General features: G+C 45.4%; 1 protein-coding gene and 1 non-coding gene across 3 annotated transcripts in view; one reads left to right on the top strand and one right to left on the bottom strand.

Annotated features, from left to right (window-relative positions):
- Window positions 1-436: 436 nt before the first annotated feature.
- On the top strand, window positions 437-564 carry LOC136327579 (small nucleolar RNA SNORA40). The gene has a single exon (XR_010729766.1). It is a non-coding gene; the product is annotated as a small nucleolar RNA SNORA40 (small nucleolar RNA).
- Window positions 565-7,074: 6,510 nt separating this feature from the next.
- The window catches only part of GATAD2B (GATA zinc finger domain containing 2B), a 133,088-nt gene continuing 115,933 nt past the window's right edge, over window positions 7,075-24,229 (bottom strand). The window contains exons 3-11 of one of the 2 annotated variants that reach the window (XM_066262077.1): window positions 19,946-20,075; window positions 18,094-18,225; window positions 16,716-16,847; window positions 16,072-16,242; window positions 14,912-15,227; window positions 13,109-13,311; window positions 12,085-12,195; window positions 11,810-11,927; window positions 7,075-10,732 (exon numbers count right to left, since the gene is read on the bottom strand). In XM_066262077.1, the coding sequence (XP_066118174.1) occupies window positions 10,599-10,732; window positions 11,810-11,927; window positions 12,085-12,195; window positions 13,109-13,311; window positions 14,912-15,227; window positions 16,072-16,242; window positions 16,716-16,847; window positions 18,094-18,225; window positions 19,946-20,075 (1,447 nt within the window). In that variant the 3' untranslated portion in view covers window positions 7,075-10,598. The remainder of the gene's footprint in view (window positions 10,733-11,809; window positions 11,928-12,084; window positions 12,196-13,108; window positions 13,312-14,911; window positions 15,228-16,071; window positions 16,243-16,715; window positions 16,848-18,093; window positions 18,226-19,945; window positions 20,076-24,229) is intronic. The other variant, XM_066262078.1, reaches the window with a different exon arrangement.

Raw genomic sequence — 24,229 nt, 5'->3', positions numbered from 1 at the left:
CAACAAAAGAGTCACTAATAGGCAGGTTAGTTAAAGAATTCCCCCTCCCCCTCACATATCTTAGTTCACGGCACCCTACACAAGTTAAATAATATCAGACCAACAAAAGAAACCGACAGATGAACAAAGAAGTCACTAAGCAGGTAAGTTAAATAATTAGTTTTTGGTTTATTAAATAGTTATATATTACAATTATACATTTTTGTTATTTAAACTATAAATATCACGAAATTATGGTTTTTTTCTCGAAGTGACACACCACCCGAGTTATGCTCGGTTTTTTGGCGAATTTCGACACACCAAGCTCAAAAGATTGCCCATCACTGATTTAAGGGATAAACAGGAATCCCCCCCCATACATAACTGAAATTAACTAACATCAGAACAAACCAAAGGTGAGAGGAAGGGCATGTAAATTATTACCTTTAGCAACTTAAGCAACTGAGGCAGGGGGATGGGACCAGTACAAATATTCAGCTTCACACACAGGTGCAAAAAATAAATCCTCTTTTGCCAGAACTCATGGTGCAGTATGAGTTTTGATAAATAAAAAAAAAGGAAAAAAATATTACTCAGCTTCATAGCCAATATGGAGTTGTGGGGGAGTTATCCTTTAGCTTAAGCCTTAAACTGCAAGGGCTTTGCCAGCTTGCAGTCTCCCAGAGTTGAAGAAGGGGAAGGTGCTGAGCCCTGGGGATAATATTCAGCTGACCCACAACAACAGGTATTGGTGTCTCCCCATTGCCCTGGCCTAACCTGACTGTCAAAGTAGGCAACCTTGCCCATTTCCTTCCACACCTATACATAACCCTATCTAAATCTACTCTAAAGTCCACATAGACCCCCAGCAAGTGCCCCACCCAATCCACTATAGGGAATGCACACACACAGGTGATGTCCTTCTGTCCTTGGGCAGGTGTGTGGGTCTCTGAAATGGCAGCCACTTCACCATGCAGAGGGGCGTGGTGGGAAGGAGCCCTCAGCAGGTGTCTTGCCTTTCCCTAGCACGTTGATGCTGGCAGGGATCTCGGCTGAGGACTAGGCTATCTACCACTGTGTGGCAGAGAACACTGTGGGCTCCAACCAGGCCAGTGCCTGCCTGGCTGTGACAGGAGACCCAGAGCCTCTTCCTGCTCCCAGGGGCCTGAGGACAATGACTCTCTCCATCTCTGCCATTTGAGTGTCCTGGGAACCACCCCCCTCTGATGGGGACATCATCAGCTATGTGCTGCACCTCCAGCCTGTGGGAGGTGGGTATGGATGGGTAACAGGAGTCCCTGGTTCTAGCCCACCTCTACCAGTGCCTGTGTGTCCCTGGGCAAGTCCTTATCACTTTTCCTGACTGGACTCTTGTCAGGCATTTTGATCTGTGGTCCCCTGGTGCTTCCTTGTGCTCCTTAGCCCTTTCTCAACCTCAGCCATTCTTATCCTAACTCCAACTTCTGCTGCCTCTTCCCTGTTCTCCAGCCAGGCACCAGAGGGGCTTCATGTCCACTGTGTGGGGTGGGGGATATCTGTAGTGAGGGAGTAGGATGTTGAGTGCCAAGCTGCCCTGCTCCTCAGAGCCAGCTGGCTCAGGGCTCCAAGAGGCTGTAGGTAAAGGCATCTTTGAGCACACCTTCTCCAACCTAGAGCCTGCCAGCCAGGACTCTGCCTCCATCCATGCCGCTACCATGGGCAGCAGTGAGTGGCAGCCCCTGCAACCCTGTACATCCCCTGGCCTCAGGCAGAAAGGGGCTGGCAAGCAGTTCGTCCTATTTCTTCTGCAGCCCTGCCACACTGGGCTTCTCCACCAAAGTGCCCGATGCTACCTCTGTGCAGGCCTCCTGGGAGATGCTACCCCAGTGGGGGCCCATCTAGGGCTTCAAACTCTTTCACCACAAGCTGCCAGCAGCCTATTTTGAGGGCCCCTTGCTCTTGGTTAGCAGTGGCAGCTCCTTCCTCTACACAGAACTGGGTGAGATCCTGAATCTTCTTGTGCCGCCACTAAACCCCTTCTCAGTGTGGTCTTTCTTGCCCCAGGCATTCAGTTTCCTGGCCTAGAAAGACCTATTCCCTTCATAACCTCCTGCTCCCCACAGAGCCAGGCACCCTCTATGACAGGGGTCGGGAACCTTTTTGGCTGAGAGAGCCATGAACGCCACATATTTTAAAATGTAATTCCATGAGAGCCATACAGTGACCTGTGTATGTTACACATTATCCAATAAAAATTTGGTGTTGTCCCAGAGGACAGCTGTGATTGGCTCCAGCCACCCGCAACCATGAACATGAGCGGTAGGAAATGAATGGATTGTAATACATGAGAATGTTTTATATTTTTAACATTTTTTTATTAAAGATTTGTCTGTGAGCCAGATGCAGCCATCAAAAGAGCCACATCTGGCTCGCGAGCCATAGGTTCCTGACCCCTGCTCTATGAGATCAAGCTCCAGGCATTCAATGGCAATGGGGACAGTGATAGCAGTGCTTGCTTTGTCTCTGCATGACATGACTCTGGCCATGACTGGTGAGTGGGATCTAGTAGGAGAGCTGTAGGCCTGGGGTCAGAGGAGGCCACTTCCATAAGACCATGGCTATCAGTCTTCAGGGAGGAGAAGGGGCTGGGCTTTCCTCTATCCAGGTCCTCTGACAGATGGCACTGTGCCCACAGAGTCCCAAGCTGGGTGCTTGTGCAGCCAGAATGAGAGCAGCTCACTGCCTGGGGCTGTGGTAGGTATCCACATGGGCCTGGCTGCCTTCATTGTTTGCCTCTTCTGCCTCCTCCTGGGTTGGAGACATAGGTAAGGCCAAGATGGCTAATTTGGAAAACTGCTAGGAAGACAGTCTGCATGACTGGCTTAGGACCAAAGAGCAGGAAAGAGCCCTTATCCATCACTATTTCACTTTATAAATAAGGAATCTGAGGCTGAGAGAGGAAAGCAATTCTCAGAGTTGTGGTATCAGGATTGGGGGGAGGCCTGGTGGGCTACATGAAGCAGGGCAGAGAGCACTGGGGCTCCCAAGGCAGAGGGCAGGCAGAAGTGGGCCAGGGCTAGATCCCTGCCATCTGTGCAGGGGCCCAGCCTCTTCATCCCCGGGGGTGTGGGGGTCGTATAGAATAGGATGAAGGACGGGGCCTGATGGATGCTAAGCCAGAGAGAAGCCCCAGACAGGTTATGGTGCTGACCCCTCCTGTCTGGGCAGCCTCTTCTGCAGACGGGGTTCCCGAGAATGCTGGGCAGTGCCTCAAATAGAGCTGGGGGCCATGGAGGCCAGGCTTCAAGTGGACAGAAGCCAGAGAAAAAGACTGAAATAATCCAGGAGGAGTAGGGGAAAGTGGTGTGCTTGAGGCCTTGGGGCCAAGACCTGACTACCTTCCTCTCTAGGTGACTGTGGATCATCCCCCTTGGCCTAGGGCCCTCCAAGTTTGCCTCCTCTCAGATATCACTAACTCGGCCCCACCAAACAATCTACCTCATCTGTTCCTGCCACCTGGGAGTCAGGAAAGAACCAAAGGTCCTTCAGCCCTTCTCTAGGGAGAGGCAAGCCTAACCACAGGGAGAGAGAAGAGGTGTGGTTTGTTTCTATCTCCTCCCTAGTACACCAAATAACCTCAAACTCAACCAACTCACTTGGAATTATCCCCAACCCCATCACTCCTGCCTCATAACCTGATCGAGTGTATCCTCTTAATCCAAATATATAAACCTACTGAAAGATACATAGTTTTAAGGGTTCCCCCCAAAGGGGGGAGGCAGGGGCTCTTTCATCACCTCCATTTCACAACTAGAATCCCGAGTCAAATGGTTTTGTCTACTCACAACCAAGCTGAGGTATGACCCAGGACAGGCAACTTGCATTCCTTGTGATTTGAATGGACAGATGGACATAGGGTGTGGAGTTCCTTACCTCTTGTCCCAACACTGTCAGAGCCCTGAACATCTGAGTTCACATAAACTGCTTCTCTGAGCAAACAAATACGCATTTCTCCCTTTCCAGATCCAAAGCATTGTCCCTTCCTCAGGGGGCATCCCACCCCACTTGATTTTTATTTTTAAAAGGAGGTATTAGTTGGAATTGGGTTTTTGGTGGTCTTAAATCCCTTCTAGAATGAGCACAGAGGCTGTGAAGGATCCCACCATTCATTCCCCTCAATTCTAGATGTCCAAAGAATGCGTCTTTCCCACTCTGCCCTCTGCAAGCCTCCTCATCCAGCTCTACCACCCCCTAAAGCCAAAGCCCCAGGCTTTACCTCAATCAGCCACTTCCTCCTGGGCTGTCCAGGATTGTGCCAAAAAGGAAGGAGGGTTTTGGAGGAATAAAAACCTAAGGCTTCGGGAACTCCAAACATTGTCTCCCCATGCTCTTAGAAAGAGATGTTAATAGTACCAATGACGAGACTCCAGCAAGGCCGGACTCTGTCCCCCACAACTGCTCCTCTGTGTGAGAAGCATGTAGCAGAGGACCAAGGGGTTAATTAAGAACAGCTTCAAACTTTAAGTCGTTGAGGAAATTATATCCCTTCCTTTATGTGGGCCTGGTCTAAGTGCTTTGTTGGAAATAAAAAAACAACAACAAAAAACCAAAAATCAAAATGGAAAGTAAGTTAGGATCTGGTTAATCTTCTGGATTGAAAGGAAAACTGGAGTGGGCTGAAGGGGTAAGACAGCATTCCAGGTCTTTCAGGGGATGGTGCATATAGATTAAGGACCTGTTCTGCAGTTTGCTAAGAGCAGTGTGAGCTGTTGTTATAAGGTCTTCACCTGGAGAAACTAGCATGTAATGAAGGATTCGGTCAATATAGACTAGAGCAGTATAATAGGAAGGGCTGAGAACGGTTAGGGAACACTTTTCCCTAGGACAGATGGAGACCCAGACTCAGGGTTAAATGCTACCTCTTTCCAGATACCTTTAGACCTTAAATCATCAGGTAACTGAAGTGGGGTCAGTGGCTTCCAGAATACTGGCTCCATATAAAGGTGCAAGGGAACGTTGAATACAGAAGTACGTAAGGGCTTTAAATAATCACAGCTCAAGGAGGAGATACAACCCAAATGTAATCTATGACTGTAGGGGGTATAACTCATAGCTCATCTCCAAATTACCCCTAAAATTCTCCCACCAAACTGCCACCTCCACCCCACCATGACTAAAGCACAAGCCACAGGAAAGTTTAGAAACCATTCCTTTCTTTATTAAACATAGCTTGCAAGTGATAAATATTACAAAGTTTTTTTCTTTTAATCCTTTCTCCAAAAATTAGCTTATTATTTGAATCTGTCACTGCTGAAATGCTCAGCAGTATCTGAAACAGATGGGAGTGTATTTGCCTTTTTGAAAACCAGTTTCTATTGGTCTTAGTTTTTTTCATTTTAATTTCCAAACACAATGCAGAAAATTAGAATGAGTTAAAAAAAAAAAAAAAGGAAACTTAAAAGAGAGTTGTGCAAAAGGGTCTTGTTCCCCTCCCACCCACCCCATTCAGAGAAGGCTGTTCCCCATCCCACCTCCCTGCTCCCCACCCCCCACCCCAGTCTATCCTTCCACCTTTACCAGGGCCTCACCATCATCCTGTATCCTCTCTACGCTTTACCAGCCAAGAACCTAAAGTGTATGGGAGTACTCAGCCCAGGCTGTGGGGAAAACGGGCCCCTGAAAGAGACAGACTATGTGTGGGACAGCTGCCTTTAGGGGGTTCAGATGGTATATGAAGGAAGGAGACAAGATGAACTCTCCTACTGTGTCACCAAGATGATAGGGGAGGTTTCGCATCCTGTAAAGGGTGTTAAGTCACTAGACCACTACATGGGCATTCACTGATCAACCACCCTTAAGGGTCCTGTGGCTGCTTGTGAGGTAGGGCTTGAGGCCTGGTCCTGCCCTCAAGTGACTAGAGGCATAAGGGCAATGATGTCACAGGTCCCATACATCACTCTGCTGCTTTTCCCAAACCAAAAGTAAGAGCAGAGGCCTCACAGCTCTCCAGGGACATTGTCACACAAACCACTTCAGCACAAGTCACTCTGGTTTCCTCCCTGGGTTTTCAGCCCAACATTTTCCTCATCTCAAGCTGTTTTGTAAGTTGGGGAAGGAAGTATAGAATTAACTTGGTGGCAGGATGATTTCCACCATCATTTCACAAATAAGGAAACTGAGATCCAAAAAATTAACTCTACCATAACAAGTTAGTAGGAAAGTTTGGGACTAGACTGGTCTCCAGACTGTGCCACCACCCCACTCCTCTGTGTTGTGTCTCTTTACTCTCAAGTCTGGACGAGGACACTTAGCTTTCAGAGTAGCCCAGCCTCACTCCAATTTACAAGGCCTAAACCTGTGTGCAGATAGATGTGGCTCTCCCCAGGTGAGACTTTCCTAGTTTGACTTGTTGGAAGTCCTTTCTTTCTACCATTCCCTGATAATCCCCCTTTAAAGGCCCATGAAACAAATTTTTTTTTGTGGGGGGGTGGGGGTGAGGAAAGGGAAATCCCTTGCATAAGAAAGCTTGACACTAAATTTTGTTATATAGGTATATTGTATATATGCTGATGCAATAAGAGGGGAAAAAAAACAGTGCAAATACAATTACAATTCATAATACTTGGTTTCAATGCCCCCGGGAACTTCCCCATTCCTCGGCTACCTCCCAACCCCCAGCACTTCCCCACAGTATCAACCTAATGCTGGGGGGTAGGGAGGGTGGGCAGGTTAGGGTAGGAAGTGGGCTCTGCCAAGGCAGTGCTGGTGACCTGGAGGAATACTCCAGGGTGGGGAGGCAAGGCACAAATGAGGGGTGGGTGGTGGGGGAGGTGGCATCTCTAAGGAGGGATGGGGTTGGAGCAGCTGCCAGTCTCAGTGTGCTGGGCCCGGCCCACTCCCCTATCCCCCCTCCACAGCCCTGCCTCCCTACCCCCTCCCCTTCCCCAGAAACCCTTTTGCACGGATCATACACAAACGGGCACATTACAAAATGACATAACACAGTTTCACAATATCCATGGCTAGGGCTTTTTTTTCTCTTTTTCAGTTTTTTTTTTTTTTCTACACAATGTACAATTCCTTTTAAATGGATCAAGAAATAGCTTATATACACGAATGAGTCCTTGTTATAACATCTCGGCAGCAAATATCATAAGCTAATGAAGGTCTTGTTGGAGGGAAAGGGAGCCTAGGACTGAGGTGAGGGTGGGGTGGAGAAGGGTTATGCCTTCTGGAGGAATGGGGAGAAAAGGGGGTGTTGGGGAAAAGGAACAAAAGTAAAATATCAAGAAGCATCTTTACAAAGCAGTTCTATAGCTAATTCTTTTTAAGGGGGAAAGGAAAGGCAACCAAAGCAGGAACACACTTATCTCTGTATCTTAAAAAAAAAATGTCTACCATACATACATCCAAAAACGCAGAAAAAAATACTTATTCCAGGGATGGAGGAAGTCCAGATGCTGTGGTCAAGTGACAAGACAAAAAAAAAAAAGAAAAGAAAAAAAAGAAAAAAAAAAAGGAAAGAAGAAAAAAAGAGACAGACAAATAAGGGCCTCTGTCCCTCAGCTTTACCCAAGCCTTAACACTCATCCACCCTTTTCAGGCTTCTAGGGAGTAAGTTACTTACTACTGTCCATAAACTTTTAGAGCCTCTGAGGATGGAGAACTAGTGGGATCCTCACTATATACTACCCTGAGCTTCAGAGCTCTAGGGGTAAAGAATAACTCTAAACGAGGGTCTTTCCTTCTATCTTTAGAGCCTGAGGTTTAGTGTCTATGGGGCCCAAGGCCTGGGGATGGACAGCAACAACAGACTTGGAGGGACACAAGGCAGTCAGTGATGAAAAAGTAGAGAAATGAGGAAGATAGGGGAGAAGTAGGGAAGGAAGGAGGTGGAAGGCTAATACTTTACCATGATTAGGGAGACCTCACCCCCATCACTAATCCCTGGGAAGGGTATAAAAATGGGAAGAGAGGGTAAGAAATCAAACTCAGTGATTGCGCAAAGGGTCATGGAGCTATAATAGTCAATATAAGCAGCCTCTATGTAACTGACCCTGAGGGGATAAAACAGGGAAGACTCTACCCTCTCCCCCATCGCCTCAGCACCTTGACAGGCACTCAACAATAGGCTTTCCTTCCCCATCATCCTCCCTTCTCTACACGTCTTACTTCCAAACCCCATTCAAAGGTGGCCTGGCTCCCAGGGAAGGGCTCAGCTCAGGGCAGGAACAGCCCCCAGCCAAACGGTATTGCACATTCTCTGTTCCTTACTTTTAATCTCAACTGACAAACTTGGGCACCTCATACCTCTGAGCACCTCTGAGCAGGGGGAGGGAAGAGATAACAGAAATGGCACTTCATCATGGGGGTGAGGGAGGAAGAGGCTAGACAGACATGTCACAAGGCAAGATGACTTGTAGGGAAAATATTTTTTTTTAAAAAAACTTCCAATTTCATGGAAGAGAAAAAAGCAAAACCAAACAATTTATCCAGTGCTTTCAAAGCACAGAGGGCAAAGAAAAGATGTAAGAATATATCTTTATATATATATATAATTTTAAAATAACCCCACACCCAGTTCCATTAATCCCCCCTCCCTCTCCCACCATTTAGTCAGGAATACCACATTCCCCAGAAAAATACTCAAAATGACCCCATCTCTACCTGTTACTAGTGTCTAGCTTCCAGATCATTATACCACTGGGAGAACCCAGACACAGGCTGTATCTCTGCTCCTTTATTAAGTGCTCAATGAATTTGGGGGAATGGAGGAAAGAAAATAGCCAGGTAGGCCTGTAGGGCCAGTATAATCACCTGCAGTGGCTCTGGGTTATGGGGGGTAGAGGTCAGAATGGAGAGAACTGAGCCTGATTCTAGCTCCTTCTCCCATCCTATCCCCAAACTTTATGGGGAAAATAAACAGTCTGTATGTGTTAATTTTAAAAGTGCCTTCTTACTTTAAAAAAATTATTTAATATTAAAAAATAAAAGTGGGTAGGGGAACTTCCCCAGGTGGCTTTCAAGGGCAAAATGTTAAAACTCCTCCTTATACCTCTCTGCTGCAAGTATCCCTTCCTCGCACTGTGGTAGCTTCTAGAGCTGGAGAGGCAGGTGGGTGTCCACTATGAAAGCAGAAAACCCACCTTTATGGGACTTCCCTTACCTCAAAAACAGCCTGGCCCCCTCCCCCCATGGTATGGGCAAATGGGGTGCTAATCTCCTCAATCCCCAGAACAGCAACATTGCACAATTCATTCTCTACATTAGTAGCGCTTAAGATAAAAAAAAAAAAAAGGCAAAATTAATAGAATTCGAGGGAGGGGAGAAGGATGGGTGGTAACAACTACTTTTCTAGTAGAGGCCCAAAGCTGGTTTGGACATGAGGGGTCTGGTTCTGAGTAGCTGGCTCTGCAGTCAGTGCAGTAGGTCAAGGCAGGACTCTAACCTGATAGGTGCCCTCACTCTCACCTCCTGGCACTGAGAGGGTGAAGACAAGAGACAAATGTGAGCCTCAACTGTTAAGAGAGAAAGCCCTTCTTTCTTCCCCTAAGTCTGTTTTCTCCCTTTGTCATTTCACTCACTCATGCCCATTCCAACTCTAGGATACCCAGCAAACCCAGGCTGGGAACAGCCAGTCCTCTAGTCCAAATGGCCTCTGTAGTACAGGGGCAGATTAGGATAAAAAAAATGGAGGTGGGGAAAATTTTTATGAAGAAAATAAAAAATAATTATTTGGGGCTAGTTGGCCTGAAATAGACTTCCATGTCTGCACTGGGGTCAGGAAACCAATCTTATTCTCCCAGTATCCAGAAGGCCAGGACCTGGTCTCAGTTCTCCTTGGCTCAACATTATGCTCATGATGTTCTTTTCTCCCCTTTTTCTATGAGTCAATTCCAGGATGGTTAAGTTTTAAAGCTTCTCCCTCCAGGCTCTTTCCCCTCATTTTTAGAGCCCAACTTCAATACTAAACACTGGCTTCTGAACTGTCTAGCCCGAGACTCCAGAGGGGTATGCTGTTCCTCCTTGTTTGATGTCACCACCTCTCCCTGACCCCTCACCCTGGTTAAGTGCATAAGAACTTCTGCTCTAACACTCCTAGCCATGTCCTACCTGGCAGCTGGGACCCTACTGCAATGCTCCTATCATTTAACTGAATATCATTTGTGTTTATTAAAAAAAAAAAAGGATAAAATTAAAAAGAAAATTATTGGAGGAAAATAAAAAGGTTTAACCATCCACTTAATAAAGGGAGGACACACAACATCATTAAAAATAATAATAATCATTATAGCATAAAAGCAAATTTTAGAAACACACGTTAGAGGGCTTAGATTTCTCCCCAGGACCTAATTCTGATCTCTATCAGAGGCGAAGATCCACCTCACTGTTAAAGAAAACTGAAGAGAGAAGACAGAGCGGCAGAAGGACAGATCGCAGCAGTGTGAAATAAAGGGGATATAGTGGGGGCAGAGCGTGTGTTTTCTTGTTGATTTCTATTTTTTGTCTTCTGTTTCTCTGTTTTGTTTTCCGTGTATGGTAGGCACCAGTACAGGCACTGCATGCGACGGAAGTTGGGGCCAACAGGAGAGGAGAGGGGTAAAAGATTCAAGGTTGGGGCAGTACAAGTGGAACAGGCGTTATTTCTGTCCACTGATGGACTGCGATATAGACCGGGGAGGAATCATGTCTAAAAGGTATTCCCGCTGTCGGTCTGCCAAACTGGGTGCTTTGTGTCCTCCGATGCCAGTGTTCAAGTATGCAATGTTGACACCTAGACCCAGGAGACAAAAGTGGAGGGCAGGTATTAAAAGAGGAATGATGCCTTCTTCTGCTACACTTGGGGCTGCAGAGTTGGAGATGGGGAGAAAACATTAAAAGTTCCCTACTTCTACTGCCCTGGCCGGTTGGCTCAGCGGTAGAGCGTCGGCCTAGCGTGCGGAGGACCTGGGTTCGATTCCCGGCCAGGGCACACAGGAGAAGCGCCCATTTGCTTCTCCACCCCTCTGCCGCGCCGTCCTCTCTGTCTCTCTCTTCCCCTCCTGCAGCCAAGGCTCCATTGGAGCAAAGATGGCCCGGGCGCTGGGGATGGCTCTGTGGCCTCCGCCCCAGGCGCTAGAGTGGCTCTGGTCGCAACATGGCGACGCCCAGGATGGGCAGAGCATCGCCCCCTGGTGGGCAGAGTGTCGCCCCCTGGTGGGTGTGCCGGGTGGATCCCGGTCGGGCGCATGCGGGAGCCTGTCTGACTGTCTCTCCCTGTTTCCAGCTTCAGAAATATATATATATAAAAAAAAAGTTCCCTACTTCTATCCAGACTCTGTTGAGCTTTATATCAATAGCAACTATCCCTATGCTCTCAAGCTTTAGGGAGAGATCTTCCTGAAACTTCAGTTCCTATCAGGAATAATAAACATGGTATCTTGATGATATAGGAGAGTTGAAGAAAACAGTGGTGAGAAGAAAGTAACAAAGACAAAGAAATCATTGAATCTGCTTTGGATTTGGGGCTGCAGACTGTGGAGAGGCAACCCTGGATCATCCAAACAGGATTAGGACAGTTGATCTTGCTGCTCTGGCCAAAAGAGGTCAATAACCACATGCCCACCAACGAGGCATATGAGACATTAAATCTCTAATGGCAGGGACTGTGTCGTTTTCACCACCAAAACCCTACTGTACTGTGCCTGGCATGTAATATGTAATATACATTAACTAACAAAAGAGTGAAGGAAGTAGGACCAAAGAAAGAACAGAGAACTAAAGGAGGAACAATTTACTTAAAGAGGCTGCTAAAGAATTGTGTATTAACTAATCAATCCCTGAGGAAATTTTGCAGAGCAACTCTTCTTACCTGGCATACCAAGGAGACCACCTGGAACAGAGAGCTGAGGTGCCTGTGCAAAGTTAGAAAGCATGGAACGGGCAGATGTGGGTATGCCACGCTGGAGGCTGCTTTGGGGCTGTGGAGCCTGCAATGATGAGGAGACAGTTCATCACAACTCTGCTTTGAGGGAAGGTTTAAGGGGGAGGTAAGGATATGGGAGTGCAGGATTGTAGTATGATTTCCCGCAGAAGGAAAAACAAGTTGGTATAAATGGCTGACAAACCCTCGAGAGAAATCCTCACCTGCCGAAGTGTATGATGTCTCATTATGGTCTCTTGTTTACTGACACTGGACACAGCTGGAGCCGTAGTGGGGGAGAGGGCTGCCTGCTGCTGTAATCGCTGTTCTATTTCCTGTTGGGAGTCATCAGGTCAAGTTGGGCAGGACAGCACCCAATTTCCTAACCAGAAAACCTAGAGGTCTTCTTATCTCTAATGTTGCCAGCTAGTTGGAGGGATATGGAAAAGGCAAAAGAGTTTGGTGGGGTAGGTGCACTAAGATCTCTGGGTACAAGTAGCCAATATGCTTCACTGATTAAGGGGACCCTCTCTCCAGGAAAGCTGATTCTCAGAAGTTTACTGGAGAGACCTGGGTAGTGGTGATGAGCTGACTAATGTAATTAAGGCTGATGAGGTACTGATATTTTATTTTTGACTCCTGTCTACCCATTTTCCAGAAGGTCCATGATGCTACCCAAAGGGGTCTGACGGGGTGGAAAATGGGACAGAGGAAAAGGACCTGGCATCCCAATACATCCTCCCTCTTCAAGACAGACTCACTGTATTAATACAGGTCTCCACATACCCTAGGGCTGCTACTCTTCACCAGGCTACTTTAAAATCCACCCTTTCCTTTGTCAAATATAGGTTGTGGATAATTCTCTCAAAGAGATTTCTAATACAAATACAAATCCTCCCATCAAAATCCATTTTCTTGAAGAAATAAAGTCGAGGATAAAGGGATTTCTTTAGTGCTCTTAGGGAAAGCCAAGAGTTTCAAGATTTCTGTTCCTCTCCCTTAACCTCAGTCATATATCAGTCACTGTGCTCTTACCCAATCAAATAATCAAATGAAAATGGGAAAGACAGAATGGTAGTAGGTAGGAAAGAAGGGAACCCAGGCCTCCAGGTTCTAGGAACCTAGATTCAGAAACCTAGATCACCAGGACTGTAGGGATCACATAGTTGGCTCTTCTAAACTAGAAGTAACTATCATTTGGGAAAACCCAACCTGGACAGGTAGTTGACAAGAAGTCAGAATTCTTACCTGTTCCTGCTGTAGGGCTTTAACAAAAGCGTTTTTCAGCCGGTTGGTGTGTTCAGCTTTTAGAGCCTTCTTCTGGTTGGAGGTCATACATTGCTCACATAGAATCTTACCATTCTTCTCTTGCTTCCAGTGAGGGGTGAAATCTGTGCGGCACTGGGCACAAACAAAGGGTTCGACCCGCAGCAGTGAGGCACAGCTTTTGCCTAGATGCCAACAAGAAGAATAATCAGTGGCTTCACATTTCCTCCCTTTCTCTTGTTTCTCTTCATCAAATGAATCTTTTTCCAGGAGTTTATTATGCTGAATTAAGAAAGAGATTCTACAAAAAGATTATAGTTTAGAAAACACTTTTATTTCCTTTGATTATAACATTATTTTAGTGAATTCAGACAGTACCATCCCTGTTTACAAAGGAGGAAATAAATCTAGGAAACACAGCTCATAAATGATAAAGCTAGCACAAGAATCTAAATCTTTTTTTTTCCTTGTGGGAGAGACAGAGAGAGTCAGAGAGAGGGACAGATAGGGACAGACAGACAGAAAGGGAGAGAGATGAGAAACATCAATTCTTTGTTGCAGTTCCTTAGTTGTTCATTGATTGATTTCTCATATGTGCCTTGACTACAGGCCTTCAGCAGACCGAGTAACCCCTTGCTCGAGCCAGTGACCTTGGGTCCAAGCTGGTGAGCCGCCCTCCCCCCCCCCACCGCTCAAGCCAGATGAGCCCGCGCTCAAGCTGGCGACCTCGGGGGTCTTGAACCTGGGTCCTCCACATCCCAGTCTGATGCTCTTTCCACTGCACCACTGCTTGGTCAGGCTTATTTTATTTTTTAAAGAAATTTTATTTATTAATTTTAGAGAGAGGAGAGAGAAGCGGGGAGAGTAGGAAGCATCGACTCATAGTATTTGTTTCTTGTATGTGCCTTGACTAGGAAGCCCTGGGTTTCAATCCAGCAACCTCAGCGTTCTAGGTCAATGCTTTATCCACTGTGCAGTTCAAGCAGGTTTACAAACTTTTATGTGATCATAGTTATCTACAGCCGTACACCTATATTCTCAATTATAAGCACTCGAATGGCAGGGTCTGAATATAATAATGTAGCACAATGCCCCATAAACAATGACATTAAAATTAAGTGTTCTAGCCCTTGCCAGGTAGCTCTGTTGGTTAGAGCATTGTCCCAATATGCCAAGGTTGTGGGTTCGATCCTTGGTCAGAGCACATACAAGAATCAACAAATAAATGCATAAATAAGTGGAACAAATCAATGTTTCTCTCTTTTTCTTTCCTTTCCTTTCCTCTCTCTCTAAAATCAATAAATAAAATGCACGTATTAAAAAAAATCCTGGCCTGTGGTGGCACAGTGGACAGAGCATTGACCTAGAATACTGAGGTTGCTAGTTTGAAACCCTGGGCTTGCCCAGTCAAAGCACCTTTAAGAAGGAATCAATGACCAACTAGGGTGAAGCAACTACGAGCTAATGCATCTATCTCCCCCCTCCCAAAATCAGTAATTAAAATCTTTTTAAAAATAAAAAAATAAGTGTTCTAGTCATCAAATTATACATGAATCATGCTAGGCACCATTTAAAAGAACTAAACTGTAAAGAATATACAGTACAAGTAACACAAAATATATAATATATAATAAAAAGTTATTATATATTAATATATTATAAAAAGGTTATAATATATAATAAAACATTACACAATTACATAAGTGATACTCTGCTTATGTCAATCAGGTTTGGCAACCTCTTGCTTAGATAAAAAGACTGACCAGAAAAAAAAAGCAATCTTACCTTGGCTGTCGATAACACTCTGTACGACTTCTTCCAAGCCTACCATGTAGATGAACTCACTATTGGCTGCACTGGGCAGAAAGTGAAGCAATGGAGCAGGAGGTTTAGGTGGTGGAATCTCCAGGAGTGTCTTTTCCAGCTGTTTGCGAAGAGCCAGTTTGGCTGCAGCCTGTGAATTGGCAGCATCAGTCATGGTGCTGGGGCTAGGAAGTGGTGAGGATACTCTGTTCACGGTCCCTGGCTGGATATGGGAGGCAAGGTTCATATAGATGGCAGAGGATGTTGTGCGCTGACAGGGAATAGAGGAACTTGACTGCTGAAATAGATTGAGTACAGGGGTCACTGGTAGTATGTGGGAGAAACGACCAATTCTCGCTTTTGTGGCAGAGAACACTATTTGATCTTAGTCTGGACCATTTAGCTTCCCCAAAATTCAGAACAAGATAGGACTTGTATAATTTCTTCACTGAAAAAGAACTATAAAACATAGGAAAGAAGAACAATAGAAGATAATGGCTTAAACTGCTAAGAGAAATATTGAAGTTGGGGATGCTTTCTATCACACATCCTATGCTTCTTAGTCCCTATATTTCCCTACGTTTCCTCTACATAAATTTTAGGTTTTTTTTGGGTTTTTTTTTTTGGTTTTTTTTTTGCAGAGACAGAGAGAGTCAAGAGAGAGGGATAGATAGGGACAAACAGGAACAAAGAGAGATAAGAAGCATCACTCATCAGTTTTTTGTTGTGACACCTTAGTTGTTCATTGATTGCTTTCTCATATGTTCCTTGACCGCGGGCCTTCAGCAGACCGAGTAACCCCTTGCTCAAGCCAGCGACCTTGGGTCCAAGCTGGTGAGCTTTTTGCTCAAGCCAGATGAGCCCGTGCTCAAGCTGGTGACCTCAGGGGTCTTGAACGTGGGTCCTCCGCATCCCAGTCCTACGCTCTATCCACTGCGCCACCGCCTGGTCAGGCAGATTTTAGCATATTGATGTTCCACTGTATAACCTTTCTTTTCTGCCTCTACTTTCATGTAATTCCTCAATGTTTCCACTTTTGACACAGCTGTCCAAATTCCACCAAAATTATCCTTGTTGTCCTAGATCTTTCAACAGGGAGAGCAAACAAAGATTTCCATGTTTCCACATTAGGGCTCTCTTACCGGTTGATAATTGATGGCAGGATTTATATTGGGTGTTGTGGTGCGTACAAGGCCAGGTTTAGGTGGGCCCCGCTGACCCTGTAGCTGGGCTGGATTTGGTGCAATAACACGCTGAGACATCAACATGTGTGGGAGGGTGGTATTGTTTGCTGAACGAATAACACTATGACCCTGAAAGAGAAGAGGAAAAGAACTAATAATAGGTGGTGAAATACTGCACAAAATGCTAAATAGGAAACACTGCCTACAATACATAGCTGAGTAGAAATATAGAAACACAGTCAACTTGGTAATATTGTCTAATAACCTATGAGATAAGTCTACCATCACTGTAAACCTTAATTAGTGGCTAGGATTTCCCAGAGGTTTTTTTTTTTATTTGGGGGGGGGGGGTATAAACTATCTAACCCTATATGGAAAAGGGCTAAAATGAAAACCTCTAGAGAAGAAAAACTACAGTGGAAAGATGAAGGTTATACATCTTTCTATTGCAGACTAAATCATGCCATAAAAGACCAATAGGACTGTCTGTAGTAATAACACCTCTGTCATGGCCAAACTCCTCTATAATCTTCACAAAAGCCCTAAAACAGAGAGAGGACAAACAGCCCTCTGACAGCAAGAGTCCACTATGGGTCACATACCTGCAATGTTCTCAAATTCTGAGGTTCAACCCCTTGGGCTCCAGACCGGGATGGAAGCTTGGACATGCCCTGCTGTCCCACATGGGCAGGGGATGGCTGAACAATAGATGCTGCATTTTGTACCACTGGAGTCTGGAAAAAAGAATGGAAATGAGACAGCTGGAAAAGGCAGGCAGAAATTTGGTATACTTCTTTTAAAATTCTTCATTGCCTGACCAGGTAGTGGCACAGGGTCCCAGGACATCGAGGACCCATATTTGAAACCCCAAGGTAGCTGGCTTGAAAGTGAGATCATAGACATGACCTTATGGTCTCTGCTGGAAGCCTGAGGCTGCTGGCTTGAGCAAGGGGTCACTGGCTAGGCTGGAGCACTGCCCACTCCTGTCAAGGTACATATGAAAAGCAATCAGTGGTAGAGCATCAGCCCTGTGTGTGGATATCGCGGGTTCAGTTCCTGGTCAGGACACACAGGACAGAAACCATCTGCTTCTCCATCTCTCCTTCACCCCTCTCTCTCTTCCTCTCCTGTAGCCATGTCTTTATTGGTTAGAGTACACTGGCCCCGGGTGCTGAGAATGGCTTCATGGAGCCTCCATTTCCACCTCAGATTCTAAAATTAGCTCAGCTGGCCCTGGCCGGTTGGCTCAGCGGTAGAGCGTCAGCCTGGCTTGCAGGGGACCCGGGTTCGATTCCCGGCCAGGGCACATAGGAGAAGCGCCCATTTGCTTCTCCACCCCTCCGCCGCGCTTTCCTCTCTGTCTCTCTCTTCCCCTCCCGCAGCCAAGGCTCCATTGGAGCAAGGATGGCCCGGGCACTGGGGATGGCTCCTTGGCCTCTGCCCCAGGCACTAGAGTGGCTCTGGTCGTGGCAGAGCGACGCCCCAGAGGGGCAGAGCATCGCCCCCTGGTGGGCAGAGCGTTGCCCCTGGTGGGCGTGCCGGGTGGATCTCGGTCGGGCGCATGAGGGAGTCTGTCTGACTGTCTCTCCCCATTTCCAGCTTCAGAAATTAAAAAAAAAATAAAAATAAAAATAAAATTAGCTCAGCTGCGAGCATAGCCCCAGATGGTCAGAGCATCGGCTCCAGATGGGGGTTGCTGAGTGGACCCTGCGGTCAGGACACATCTGTCTCTATCCCCCCTCCTCTCACTTGGAAAAGAATCGTCAGTGTGTAACTTCTATTGACCAGGAGGAAAAAAAATAGAATCAAGGTTTTCTTGATTAAGGCCTAACATGAAAAGAAGAAATTACTAGTTCTAGAGACTAAAAACCATGGAAAACAGAATAATAAGCTACTGACAGCTGAACCTACCTGGCGTAGGCCATTCTCAAACCAGTCTTTCTTTCCTTTCCCCAGTCCCTTATTTCTAGGGCACGTTACCTTCTGCACCACGTTCTCTTTCTGTAGTTGACTCTGTCTCAGTTTCTTTAACAGCACCAGTCGAGCTTCTTCCAATCGTAGCTCATCCCTCAGTTGCTTGATGAGCTGCTGCCGTTCCTCAATGCCTTTCCCCTGCAGTGGTCGGCAAACTCATTAGTCAACAGAGCCAAATATCAACAGTACAATGATTGAAATTTCTTTTGAGAGCCAGATTTTTTAAACTTAAACTATACAGGTAGGTACATTCCTTATCGAGGTAGTGCCCGCATGTGGTATTTTGTGGAAGAACCACACTCAAGGGGCCAAAGAGCCGCATGTGGCTCGCAAGCCGCGGTTTGCTGACCACTGCCCTAAGGAAACACAGAGATCATCAGCTATGAGTCTCTTCTTGCAAGATCATCTCCTTTTTTAAGTTTGTACCTTTATCTTCCACAAAAAAAACAGAAGTGGTGATGGGATTGTTATTTTTGTGTCTGTGGGGTCTGACATAGTGTCTGGTATTCAGTAGGTACAGTAAGTCCAACTTAACATTGTCAATAAGATCTTGGAAACTGACTCCCACCAAATTGATGGATGATAAAACCAATTTTGCCATAGACTAACTGATATAAACAAGAATTAAGTTCTTATGGTATATTTTTGGTCACAAAAACATCGAGCTTCTAAATAAAGACCAAAACACTTCTAACATTAAACACTAAAATAAATGTAAGTTATACATATATTTAAGAAAAATTAATAAGAACAAGTAAGGTAATTAGTTTCCAACTTGCTTATTCTAGTTCAGGGTCGTAAGTGGCCAGAGCTTATCCTGATGGCTCAGGACACAAGGAGGGAACCAACACTGCACAGGACGCCCTACCACTGGAGGGCACACTCAAACCCACACCTAAAACCCACTCAGACTGACAAATCACACCATTTAACCTAACGTGCACATCTTCAGGGTGGTGGAGGAAACCAGAGTACCCAGAGAAAACCCACACAGACATGGGGAAGAGGAGGACAAGCACACTCCACATAGACATTAGCCCAAGCTCAGAATTCATTTTTGTTTTCTCATCAACACTGTAAGAAAATGACACTGCATGAAACAGCCTTGTTCAAGGACTTGCTGTACTCAAAAAATACTTACAGAATGAAAGGAGTGACCACATATAAATGCTAATCAGCCAGATCCCTGGCAAAATATAAGAATGTCCAAAAGGAGACACTGCTTTCCTTTAAAATAATATTTCTAGATCTTTTTAAGCCATGTTTCCTCTAGATGTACCTAAAAATTTAGGAATCACTAGCCTTAGCCAGATAGCTCTGCTGGTTAAAGCATTGACCTGAAGCACAGAGGTTGCCAGTTCGATCCACAGTCAGGGCACATACAGAAACATCGATGTTCCTGTCATCTCTCATGCCCTCCCTTCCTCTCTCTCTAAAAAACTCTAAGAAAGGAAGAAAGGTAAGAAGGAAGGAAAGAAAAGAAAAAAAGAAGGCAAACTCATACAGCAAAATTAATTAATTAATTAATTAATTAATTAATTAATGTAGGGAGTAGAAAAGGTATCTTTTCAGCCAAGAGTTTACTTTATATGACTTGAATTATGAAGTTTTATTTTCATTTTCAAAACATAATTTATATTGAACATGCTTTTTCAAACTATCTTCTCCACTTGATTCTAGTAATTCCCTCTAAAAGTTCCCTTAAAGTTGAGAATCATGTATAAAGTGTCATTAATGGGCAGTTATTTAGATCTAAAAAGTAAACAAACCCCCTCACCCCAGAACTGGGACGCCTACAGAATTAAAGAGAACAGGAGAAGTAAGAAAAACATTTCTCTTTTCCTTTTTTTTTTTTTACCTTAAACATCTCCAGGTTGGCTGCCTTGAGTCTTTCTTCCATTCGGGAGCTGGAACGGGGACTGGAAGCCTCATTATCAGATAAAACAATGATGTCTGGGGAAGGCGTTAGCCTTCCTCTGTCTGGCTCACTAAACAAGAAAAGAAATTAATTAAGGTATGTCCAACACTGAAGGTTCATAGAGTTCTACACTGAACAAAAAATCCAAGAGAACTTAGGTTTGCCCTAATTCACCCAACGGAAGACATAGGAACTCAAATCCTAGGATAAAGAAGACACTAAAATGTTAAGTGATGATAAAACCTCAGCATAAGTCCTTTTCCTGCCTATATTCTTCACAGAGATGCAGAGTGTTTTTTATCATACTGATTAAATCTAAATTATAAATGTTTTTCCTATATCTCACTCTTTTTTGGGTTGTCTCAGTAGTTACATGGGGGCAAGAAGAAAATGCTAGCTTGACAGGGGAAGAAGGGCAAAGCCAGTAAAACCTAGGTACTTGCCCCACATACAGCTGATAAGCTCATTATACCAATAACAACATGGTACATGATAATCTATACATCAAGAGTTAAGGCAAAAGAAGGTACTGTTCTCATTGGCTTGAGAAAATGGACAATGCCAAGTATCAAGTCTATATCCTTTTGGAGGACTGAAACTTCAGATGTAAACATATAGGAAACTTGCATCTACTACTTGACAGAGTTCTACCTAGCATCTTTCCTCAGAGAGAAACTGTCTAGAAATTACTTTGAAATCTCAATCCTCCACATTGGTTCCTCTGGAGCCTATTTATTAAACTCTGGTTTTGGTCTTTCTGGGACTAGCCTTAAAAGAATCATACTTGTTTCTCTAAGATGATGCAAAATGGTACTCACCATTTAGACCTGGATAACAAGAATCCTGGAAATTCTAATTGACTTAAATTCCCAAAGCAATACACACCTTCTTCCTCTCCTCTACTTTAATTCAAAGATATCTTCTCAAACCCTTCTACTTTGAGTTCTCACTGTAGTTTGGAATAGGTAAGTCTAAAGCAATGTGTTCTTAGGTCTTCTTTAAACATGCAATTCAAACTCTTTAATATCCTAAGATCTTTTTTTTTTTTTTTTTTTTTTTTTTTTCCCCATTTTTCTGAAGCTGGAAACGGGGAGAGACAGTCAGACAGACTCCCGCATGGGCCCGACCGGGATCCACCCGGCACGCCCACCAGGGGCGAGGCTCTGCCCACCAGGGGGCGATGCTCTGCCCCGCGACCAGAGCCACTCTAGTGCCTGGGGCAGAGGCCAAGGAGCCATCCCCAGTGCCCAGGCCATCTTTGCTCCAATGGAGCCTCGGCTGCGGGAGGGGAAGAGAGAGACAGAGAGGGAAAGCGCGGCAGAGGAGTGGAGAAACAAATGGGCACTTCTCCTGTGTGCCCTGGCCGGGAATCGAACCCGGGTCCTCCGCACGCTAGGCCGACGCTCTACCACTGAGCCAACCGGCCAGGGCCAATATCCTAAGATCTTTAGTCCTGAGAGCCTCTCTACCAGTTCCCAGGGTTTTTTTGTCTCAGTAGCTGTTAGCACATATGCCTTTTAAACTAAACACCCTGGATGGCTGGGACAAGCATTCAATTTCTCTACAGGGTAAAACTTATGTTACAAAAATCAACCAAATTCAGCTGAGGACATAAAGTTGGCAAAGTAGTAAGAATGACTATCTTGGGAACTATTCAATTCATTTGACTGGTGGTGGCATAGAGGATTGAGCGTTGACCTGGAATGCTGAGGTTGCTGGTTCAAAACCCTGGGTTTGCCTGGTCAAGGCACATAGAAGAAGCAACTATAACGAGCTGATGTTTCCCAACTCTTTCCTTTCCCTCCCTTTCTATCTCTCCTCTCTCTAAAATCAATACCTTTTTTTTAAGGTAAGAGGAGGGGAGATAGTGAGGCAGACTGCCGCATATGCCCCAACTGGGATCCACCCAGCAAACCTGTCTGGGGCTGATGCTCAAGTATTGAGCTATTTTTAGTGCCTGAGGCTGATGCACTCCAAGGAAGCTATCCTCAGTGCGGGGGGCCATGCATGAACCGACAGAGCCACTGGCTGCAGGAGAAGGAAAGGAAGAGGGTGGGGGGGAGAAGCAGATGGTTACCTCTCCTGTATGCCCTGACCTCCTGGGACGTCCACATGTCAGGCTGACAACTCTATCGTTGAGCTACCAGCCAGGGACAATAAATAAAATCTTTTTCTTTTTCTTTTTTACAGAGACAGAGAGAGAGAGTCAGAGAGAGGGGTAGATAGGGATAGACAGCAGGAATGGAAAGAGATGAGAAGCATCAATCATTAGTTTTTCATTGTGACATCCTAGTTGTTCATTGATTGCTTTCTCATATATGCCTTGACCGTGGGGCTACAGCAGACCGAGTAACCCCTTGCTTGAGCCAGCAACCTTAGGTCCAAGCTGGTAAGCTTTGCTCAAACCAGATGAACCCAAGTTTAAGCTGGTGACCTCAGGATCTCGAACCTGGGTCCTCTGCATCCCAGTTTGACACTCTATCCACTACGCTACCACCTGGTCAGGCCAATAAATAAAATCTTAAAAAATAAATTCTCTTAAATTACTCTATAACAGGGGTCGACAACCTTTTTGGCTGAGAGAGCCATGAATGCCATGTATTTTAAAATGTAATTCCGTGAGAGCCATACAACAACCCATGTATGTTACACATTATACAATAAAAATTTAGTGTTGTCCCGGAGGATGCTGTGATTGGCTCCAGCCACCTGCAACCATGAACATGAACGGTAGAAAATGAATGGATTATAATACATGAGGTTTTTTTTTTTGTATTTTTCTGAAGCTGGAAACGGGGAGAGACAGTCAGACAGACTCCCGCATGCACCCGACCGGGATCCACCCGGCACGCCCACCAGGGGGTGACGCTCTGCCCACCAGGGGGCGATGCTCTGACCCTCCGGGGCGTCGCTCTGCGGTGACCAGAGCCACTCTAGCGCCTGGGGCAGAGGCCAAGGAGCCATCCCCAGCACCCGGGCCATCTTTGCTCCAATGGAGCCTTGGCTGCGAGAGGGGAAGAGAGAGACAGAGAGGAAAGCGCGGCGGAGGGGTGGAGAAGCAAATGGGCGCTTCTCCTATGTGCCCTGGCCGGGAATCGAACCCGGGTTCCCTGCACGCCAGGCTGACGCTCTACCGCTGAGCCAACCGGCCAGGGCAGAATGTTTTATATTTTTAACATTTTTTTTTTATTAAAGATAGTCTGCGCCTGACCAGGCGGTGGCGCAGTGGATAGAGCGTCGGACTGGGATGCGGAAGAGCCAGGTTCGAGACCCCGAGGTCGCCAGCTTGAGCACGGGTTCATCTGGCTTGAGCAAAAAGCTCACCACCTTGAGCCCAAGGTCGCTGGCTCAAGCAAGGGGTTAACCGGTCTGCTGAAGGCCCGTGGTCAAGGCACATATGAGAAAGCAATCAATGAACAACTAAGGTGTCGCAATGAAAAACTGATGATTGATGCTTCTCATCTCTCTCTCTGTTCCTGTCTGTCCCTATCTATCCCTCTCTCTGACTCTCTCTGTCTCTGTAAAAAAAAAAAAAAAAAAAGATCGTCTGCGAGCCAGATGCAGCCATCAAAAGAGCCACATCTGGTTCACGAGCCATAGGTTCCTGACCTCTGCTCTATAACCACTGGTCACAGATGCAGCAAGCTGAGAATGTGGGGTTATAGAAAAAAAAGCTACTAGAGGGAAAAAAACCTTTCATTCTCTAACCCTAAGTTTCTGGAGTAATAATGGTCAGGCCTAAATAAAATTTCAAATTAATTTTTTTGATGACTTTTTCATTTCTATATTCCTTAATCTCCCTACCATCCCTGACACAGACATGGGTAAACGATTTTCAGCTCTGGTAGATTTCTACTTCTTCTACTTCATTACCCAACATTCACATCAACAGTCAGAAGCTCTTTCCATTTTGGTCCTTGCTGGATACATAAATCACAGATTACTTTTAAATTACGGAATTCTACCTTGCTCATCATATAGTGCCTTTGGGACTGCCCTGCAACAAGACAGGAAGGGACATTCTTGGATAGAAATTTTGCAAATGAGTGGCATCTATCAGAAAGTTTTATCTGAGGACAATTCTAAATAATCTTTTATTACCAGATATAATTTGACCCACATTAGTTAAATAGCACAGGTAAGATAAAACTCAAGTTAAACTTCATTCCTCAAATTTTTAATTAACTTTTGACCTGGGATTCCAGCCTCATTTATTAAACTTTC

This window comes from Saccopteryx bilineata, chromosome 2, assembly GCF_036850765.1.
Source record: "Saccopteryx bilineata isolate mSacBil1 chromosome 2, mSacBil1_pri_phased_curated, whole genome shotgun sequence".
NCBI classification, from domain to species: Eukaryota; Metazoa; Chordata; class Mammalia; order Chiroptera; family Emballonuridae; genus Saccopteryx; species Saccopteryx bilineata.
Note: the sequence above shows the minus strand (reverse complement) of the source record. Positions and strands in the feature narration are given on the sequence as shown.